This window comes from Alnus glutinosa, chromosome 4, assembly GCF_958979055.1.
Source record: "Alnus glutinosa chromosome 4, dhAlnGlut1.1, whole genome shotgun sequence".
Lineage (NCBI taxonomy): Eukaryota > Viridiplantae > Streptophyta > Magnoliopsida > Fagales > Betulaceae > Alnus > Alnus glutinosa.
In genome coordinates, this window is record NC_084889.1 from 27,148,603 (window position 1) to 27,157,154 (window position 8,552).

At 33.3% G+C, this 8,552-nt stretch overlaps 1 protein-coding gene across 1 annotated transcript; it reads right to left on the bottom strand.

Moving 5' to 3' along the window:
• Positions 1 to 4,299: 4,299 nt before the first annotated feature.
• On the bottom strand, positions 4,300 to 5,581 carry LOC133866487 (MYB-like transcription factor 4). The gene is made up of 3 exons (XM_062303026.1): positions 5,347 to 5,581; positions 5,110 to 5,239; positions 4,300 to 4,900 (listed from the first exon to the last, which is right to left on the bottom strand). The coding sequence occupies exons 1-3, from the start codon at positions 5,474 to 5,476 to the stop codon at positions 4,612 to 4,614; spliced, it is 549 nt and encodes a 182-aa protein (XP_062159010.1). The 5' UTR covers positions 5,477 to 5,581; the 3' UTR covers positions 4,300 to 4,611.
• Between the last annotated feature and the right edge of the window lie 2,971 nt (positions 5,582 to 8,552).

Sequence of the window (8,552 nt, forward strand, 5' to 3'; positions counted from 1 at the left end):
TACTCCTAATATAAAAATTATTAATAGGGTGTTAAATCATCACCATCTGAAAAGTTTAAAGTATATACGAAATGGTATTTAATCATTTAAATTAGGGAAGACTTCACAAAATTCTTCTGAACTTCTACGCGTTTTTAAATTACGTACCTAGCTCTCTAAAGTAATTCAAAAACTCTCAATTTAAACCATCGAACTTTTAATCTTTTGTAACGTCCGGATACCGACCTTGTAAATGACTAAAATTCTCTCATTTTGATTTTTATTATTTTTTCACTCTTTATATATATATATATTTGAAATTAAGGATAAATTTAGAATTTTATAAATGTTTCAAGGGCATAAAAGTCATTTCACCCCTTTTGTCGTCTGATTTAGGGTGCGTTTAGGATTGCTATTTTGTAGACAATAAGTGCGATTTTAAACCAAATCTCAGAACATAAATCATTTGGGAACTGCGTTTTTAAAAATTGCAATTTGAAAACGTAAAAAATCTACTTTTTCAAATCAAAGGTAAGATGTTACTTTTTTGAAAACGCAGAATTTTAAAGGCTAATTTGTGATTTTAAAGGCTATACTGCTATTTTGCCAAACATTTAACTGCGTTTTTATAAATCACTTTTTTCAAATTGCACATTGTAAAATCGTTATTTTAAATCGCACTTTTTGAAATCGCAAACCCAAACGGACACTTAGCGCTAAACCCTAATTAATGGAAGGTGACATTACAAAAAATTAAAAGTTCGATGGTTGAAATTGAAAGTTTTTGAACTTTAAGAGAGTTAGTTCAAATTGAGTGAAACTTCAAGGGAGTTTTGTGAAGTTTTACATATAGTTAAATTAATATTTTAAAACTTTCTCTCACGTGCGGTTTAAACTCTTCATCAACAAGTGAGACCGGGGTAGTGTTTGATAACCCTTTTTTTTTTGTGTGTTTTGGGGGAAAAATATTTTGATGTGATATAAAGGTGAAAAAAGATTAAAATTTTTTAAGGAAATTTTTTTATTAATGTTTTGACTATTTTGAGTAGAAATGAAAAATGAAAGAGGAAAAGGGTTAGCTAGATTGCTCTTTATCAATACAAATATATATTCCGTAGTTGCTTGAGTATGGGAAGAAAATAGACACCCAAGCTGTATATTCTAGCTCTCTACTATTGAGAACACACTTCTTTTTCACAGGAAAGCTTAGTTTAAAAACTCTTTTTTAACCTACTTAATCACTCCTTTCAAGAGAACAAACAGGGAAGACCATTAACCAATTCATGGATCTACCAGCATAAGAAAGAAACTCCATTAGTCTAGCTCTTAAATCTTTCTATATATAATTCTTTCCACTAACTCAGAACAACAATCAATCTTCTTAAGCCTAGCTACTTTGTAGCCAAGAATATATATATACTAACTAAGCCCTGGTCATTAACAGTATATGATCAGTCACACCACATATGAATAAATTACTCTTAATTATTTGGGTTAGCTAGGGCATAGACATGACATAATTACTTTGAACTGATTAATTAAGAAAATCCTCGATAAGAGAATTAATTTGTAGATCATCCGCAAACCAACTATATATAAATGACAAATCTTCAGGTGAAACTGAATAACGTACCCTTCACTCATCACGCATTACGCAATGATTAATCTTGAGAGGCCCTTCATAGTCAACACAAACAAGCTGTAAGACAACATCGGGTCACTTGGTTTCAAACATTTTCCCCCAACAAAGAAACCCTAGCCTTAAGATTCTCATGAGTAATGTACATTGATAGAAAATCTAGTTAGCTAGCTAGTAGGGGCACTTTTTTTGACTAGCTTGCATTTTAATCCACCACCACTACCGGCCAATTGATCTTTTTGTTTGCTGGTAATATATGGTACCAATCTCAAATAGGGATACTTGGCCGTATTTGCAGCTTTTGACATTATCTAATTTTTTTTTTTAAAAAAAAAAAAAAAAAAAAAAAAAAAAAAAAACTGAATTGCCATTAATTCCATTCTTTTAATTGAAGGAAGAAAATCAGTTGCGAGATATTGAAGCAATGAGATGTCTTTAGGTAGTTAATCTGCTAATTAATTATTATTTTGCCGTCTCAAGATTCATTCTCGAGTCACTAATTACGTACACATTTTTATATTTGATTTAGCTCTCGTCCTGTAGAAGCCACTCCATTTTCCAGTTTCTAATTAATCAATATATACATTGTGCTATAGAATGTGTTAAATCATCATTTATTTTAAAAGCTTAATTAAGTTGATAACAAATTATTGATTTAATCATTTAATTAATATTCTAACACTCTCATCCACCTACGTGTGTCGGCTCAAACTGTGAATATTCAATTAAAATTAGCTCTGATACTATATTAAATCACAGAATGACGAAATTTAGGACCTTTTTGACATTGATACCATAATAAATTATCACTTATTACAAAAAACTTAAGATTTAGGAAATGATTGATTTACTAATTTAATTAATATATATTCTAATTAACTGTGTTGGTATAGTTTCTGATTTGGTGACGTATCGTCTCGGAATGCACTATCTCCACCACCTACAAGACAAAGAGAGGCAATGTGAGAGTACATGAAAATTTAGATAGATTTAATAACTGAAGTAGTGACCTATTTATATGCATGTAGTTTTGATGTATATAGAGTGGTTAGATTTCAACTAGGACTTTAATCCCACATAGAATAGGATTAGGAGTTATTAGCAAGGAGAATCCTATTCGGCTAGGATTATTCCCTCATTGAATTCAAATAAGTCTCATATCCCTTATCGTGCGGGATAAGAAGTTATCCAGGAGGATCCGAGATTGAGAACTTCCAACACCTTTTTGAGAATTACGAGTCAGATCTTTTTCATAATTCCTTGCTATAATACCGGGATAAGAATCCCTGTATATTTAATCCCAATTACCTCGTGGTAACCTCGAGAAATCTAGTTCTTAGACTATCTGAGTATGAGCATTCCGTATAGATTCTTTTCGTATTCCTGGGACAGTCAACTCCCAAGACTTATCAACTATATTTATCATCGATCCTGGCAACCGAGGGATATTCGTATTCAAAAAGTCCTTGATTGAGTATTAATTATTCATGAGATTCCCTAAGTGAAGAGCATCCGATGTGCCCTCTATAAATTGTCAATGTCCCCTCCCTAAACTACCAAAAAATGTCAATGTTGCTCTAATGACAAAAATACCCTTCATAAAATATTTAAGATAAAATAAAAACTAAAAAAATTATTAAAAAAAATATAAAATAACAAAAATTTATACCAAAAAAATTGAAAACTGTTTTTTCTTTTCTTTTTTCGTTTGTTTATTTTTCTTTAAAAAAAAAAATAATTTTTAGTTATTTTTTCGTTTGTTTTTTTAAAATATATAAATATATATATATATCTCGTTCTTTTTCATTTTTTTTATTTGTTTTTTTAAAAAATAATTTTTTTTGTCTTTTTTTTTATTTTCTTTTTAATTTTTTAGTTTTAGTTTTAGTTTTAGTTTTTTTTTTTTTTTTTTTTGAATTTATATGGACATTTGTGTCTTATTCAAAAAAATTTATGGTCATTTTTGTCTTTTTGTTGGTATTAGGGGGAACATTGACATTTTTTTGTAGTTTAAGGGGAGACATTGACATAATTGGTAGTTTGGATGGTACATTGACAATTGAGCGGTAGTTTAAGGGGGATATATGTACTTTTGCTTTTATTTTATTTTTAAGAATAAAAGGAAATTAAAGAAAAGAAAGATATAGATTAATTATATATGCTACGTACATTTGGGCCAGGTTGGAAGCATCGATCTCTAGCCACCCCTATGGACAGCTTCGATCACAATAATCATTAATTCGTTGCTTAATCTCTGAGTGTTTGTGTCTCTGGTGTTCATTCCCCCTTGAGAAAGAACAGCTGCACAGTGAAGGGTTTGGCATTGCAATGTCGGTTTATTGGAAAAAGAAAATTAACTTTTTGTTAGCATACAAATTAAGGGGGAAAATCATTACAAACTATTGAAAACCAACTGTAACACTTTTCTAAAATATTGCAATATCTGAAATATATGTTTATTTATACTGTGCAAACAGAAAACGAACACAAGCAAGAAATCAATTCCAATTTCAAACTGTCTTGAAAACTTGAAAGTCTTTAAGAACAAACAAATTTCTTCTTTTTGACTAAAAATAGTTTACACAGCTATAAAGCCAGTAGTTTGTCAAAGATGTATTCCCCTCCTGAGAAAATATGCAAGGATACGTTCTAATTAAAGCCACTTGCAATGAGAACGAAGCTAATTAAGCAGGTATACATATTTATACATATCCTTCCTGTAAAACATTTTGTCACATTCGGGAATAAATATTATCAAAGACTGACTAATTAATACTGATCGACCTCATACTAGGTGGTCGTTGGATGTTGCAAAAACACAAAATTTGTTTTTGCTACATATTCCTTCTAACTTGCACCCAAAAAAACAAAAATCAAAATCTTTCACATTAAGACAAAAATTAATTCCTTCACATTAGCGGGAAAACAGCCCCACACACACACATATAATATATAAATATATATGTTATGTGTTCCATCTCTCGCAAGAGTGTTCATGTACCCATTTGACTCGAATCCATAAGTGGAAGGCCTATGGTGAGATCAAGATTCAGGTCAGGTAAGCTGCTTGTGTTGCTCTCTGGGGAGTTATCCGCTTGAGAGTTCACTGCTTTGTATGTATGGCTATTTGACACAAAAGATTTGCTAGGGCGGGTGATTCCCAAGCGATGGTTGTTGGGATCGATGCCCATCTGAACTAGTTTTCTTTTAAGATGAGTGTTCCAGTAATTCTTCACTTCATTGTCTGTACGGCCCGGCAATCTTCCGGCTATCAATGCCCACCTAAATTAACCAATTTCATACATAAACATCAACGTTAGTCTGTGTTTAATATTTCTACTTGAGCGACATCACAGTAAAAATTAGCCTTTAAATCAGCAAATAAGTGAAAATTAACCTTTAAATCAATAAACATTTGAAAAGAAGAAAAATAAATTGCACGTCATCTGAATTTTATGTTAGTTATATATATATGAGATAAGACGTTGCACCTGTTTCCAAGAAGTGCATGGAGTTTGATGATGAGGTCCTCTTCGTCTTCACCAAAGTTGCCACGTTTAAGGTCTGGCCTTAGGTAATTTACCCATCTTAATCGACAACTTTTGCCACAACGAAGCAAGCCTGATCAGCCGTCAGTCACAAAGAAGATCATAAAGCACCCATTAATACTAGATTTAATTGAAGTCTTCAAAGAAGGGAAGCTAGAAGAAGAAGACATATATATATACCTGCAGCTTCAGGAAGTGAACGCCAGCAACCTTCTCCATGTTTTTGGATATAATCCATGAGCTTCTGGTCTTCTTGCTTCGACCACGCTCCTTTGTTTGTCTCTTTCTTCTCACAACAAGGTTTCCTCATTGTAGTTAGTTCTATGAAACAATTACAGAGAGATGGATAAGAGAGTTGACAAACCCTAATGTGAGAGGGAGAGAGAGTTCAAAGTGAGAAGGTTTAAAGTGAATGATGAGCAAATATAATAGAGTTGCCCGGATGGGGATTGACTTTTAGTTAGCCGTAAACCTCATCAGCTGTCATAGGGTTGGTAGGACCATGCCTGAACCGGCAAGGCTCACAGATTCAAACCCAAATATATATAGTGGCTTTCGTGTCAGTCAAGTTTTTAATATAATGCCAATGCCCTTCTTACACATACACTCTATAAGAATTATTTTCATTACCTTACATTTTTGATGCCTCGTGAATTTAGTGTACAGATTTCATTTCAATGACAAGTCATGGGTTCAAGCATCAATCTTGTGCAAGCCATTTTCTTCAACAAGTCCTTTTGACACGACACGGGAACCTAGAATCTTTCTGCAAAACAGAAAATAAATTAAAGATAAAGTTCATATTGATCAGAATCTTACCGGTGACGAATGGGATTTGGTAGCGTCTTGATCACGATCGAAATAAAGAAAATTCACTCTTTAAAAAAAGAAATCTCATCTCAATTAAGAGTATCAACTCACTCTGGTTAATCATATCGTTAGAAAATATAACTCGATATTCATTGATTTTTAATCTGTCTTTATTGAATACAAAAGAATACTTAAATAGACATTAATTAACTTTTGGCCAAGCCCATTATTAAATTACAAAATAACAACTCCTAAAACATAAAGTTAAATACTAATAATCTAAAGAAAACTAAAATACCCAATTACTTATTTTTCATCCTAGCTATATTAATTACCTTTATCTAGGTAAAAAAAGAAAAGAAAAGAAAAAGCAAATATTTCTACATTTATACATTTCTTTTTTCTTTTTTCTATTTTTTTGCATGCAAAGTCATGATAATTCGTTGATATGTGATTCTATGTGTTAGGCTCAATATCCACATGTTTGCCCGTTGACTGTTAGATCCATGCATGGAAAGTGCTACCACCGTCAAAGGCCTTATCCATGGAAGCACACGTGTAACAACAAGAAAGACAATCAGCAACCCTACCTTCCACTTTTTTGCCCATTTTCATTTGTCTAGCTTTTACCCTTTTAGGCTCTTAAATCCACTCCCCCATACAGGAAGTGAAGATGGGAATTGAAAAGGAAATAATACATATACTAAACCTTAAAAGAATAGAATCCAAAACGAAAAAATAAATAAACAAATCATAATTTCAGACCCTAAAACGTTTTCTATTTCTTTGTCCTGCTCCTAACCAGCATTTCATCAGACCACTTGCTTTCAAGCTACATTACTCATATTACATCGTATTTGGCAGTCGTAGGTTTCGAGGACTTTTTTTTTCGTGATGAATGTCAAGGAACTTACCTTTTAAGTAGAAAGTTCCAACGGAAAGAGCTTCAATTCACACACACATAGAGGAAAAAAGAATAAACAATTGAGCATCTCAGAGGTAAATCCAGCCGTCTTCATTGGTTTTCACAACTATATTATACATACTTTATCACCACAGAGAAGAAAAAGACCAGCAGAAAAGCATTACTCTATCATTGCACGTGCCAGTGGGGGTAAAAAGCTAAATAAAATATTTTGTCAGTGATTAAAATAAGAGGAAATAGATATAAATAGAATTTTTTCTTCGTTTTGTTTTATAAGTTTGTTAAAGAAAACAACATATCAGAAGGGAGCCAAACAAAACACAAGAAAAAACTACCAACCAAACTGATCAGCACAAACAAATCAAAGTCAAGTAAAAATATTCTGATCACCAAAGTCCCACCATCCAATCAACCATGTGTTTGGGAGGGACGGATGGGCATCCATAAGAGCATGTAGAAGATCACGTTGGCAGCAATTAAGCCTACAAATATTTATTTCTGGCACAGGAAAACTCGACACATCAAATACGCCAACAAATAAAACATCAAGGTTTTCATCCCTCATATCGCAAAGGATGCCTTTGGTAGAGTGACAAATGCTATAGACAGCAAGCTTAGGAGTACTCTTTGGACGAATATATTTCCAAACACTCTTTATCAAGCATAAGTATTCTTTGTGCCTAGCTCCAATCCCCACCGTAACGACCCACCTCCATATTTACTGTTTTAAGTTCTCTCAATCTGACTTTTCAAAAGATCATCCAATTTGCTATTACTTTCATTTAAGTACGCTTAACTGTGAAGTTCTGATATGTTCATAATCATCACCACTTTAAAACGAATTATGTCTAGAAGGGTGTGAATATACATATAAACACATCCTCATTCCCATACACAGGCGATGTGAGACGTTACAATCACCTTCTCTTGGGACTCATCATTCCCGCTGGCGACTTTCATGGGATCATCCTTATTGACACAACGCGTTTTAAAGTCGTAATGGCCGTCATAAACCTATCAAAACTTCGCAATTAAGAGTATTTACACGAGAGTATATAGTACCAGGATAAGTGACCTCCTAAGAAGTTCGATTAAGGGGAACAAAGAGCGAACAATATGGTATTGTTAGGACTCGGGAGTGAGTCGTTACGTACACTCACCTCAAAACCACCTTTTCAAAACGTGTGTTCCAAAACTCATACGTACGTTCCTAGCTAACTTTATATAACAAGGTGATCGATTGATCTCATCAGGGACACCCCTTAGACGTTAGAATGAGACTTTAATTCTTCAACTTTTTTACCACGTATGCAGTGGCAGAGGGACGAGGGGCTGGCAGGGCCATGAGCTTCTGGCTCCATCCTTGCACATACAGACACCACCTCCAAGGGTATTCTATGTATCTAGTACAATCAATTTTGGCCCCTTGTGTCAACCTTAGGACTTTTCTTTGTCCTCTTTGGGAGTCCCCCCTAAAGACTTTTGAACATATATATATATTTTTTCCTGTACTGTCATTGTCCTCAAATTTGCTGCACCTCTCACCTTGGCCCTTAAGCCTTGACAATCTCTCCCATCTCTCCATTGTTCAACCGACACGAACTTAATTACTTATCAATTAATTCTGATCATGACACTAATTAATTTCTTC

Bases quoted from the DNA above. Each gene is read 5' to 3' on its own strand.
- LOC133866487 (XM_062303026.1), bottom strand. From the start codon at position 5,476: ATGAGGAAACCTTGTTGTGAGAAGAAAGAGACAAACAAAGGAGCGTGG. The intron at 5,240-5,346 runs GTATATATATAT...ACGGCTGATCAG, and splicing joins TTCACTTCCTGAAGCTGCAG to GCTTGCTTCGTTGTGGCAAA. The intron at 4,901-5,109 runs GTGCAACGTCTT...TGGTTAATTTAG, and splicing joins CATGCACTTCTTGGAAACAG to GTGGGCATTGATAGCCGGAA.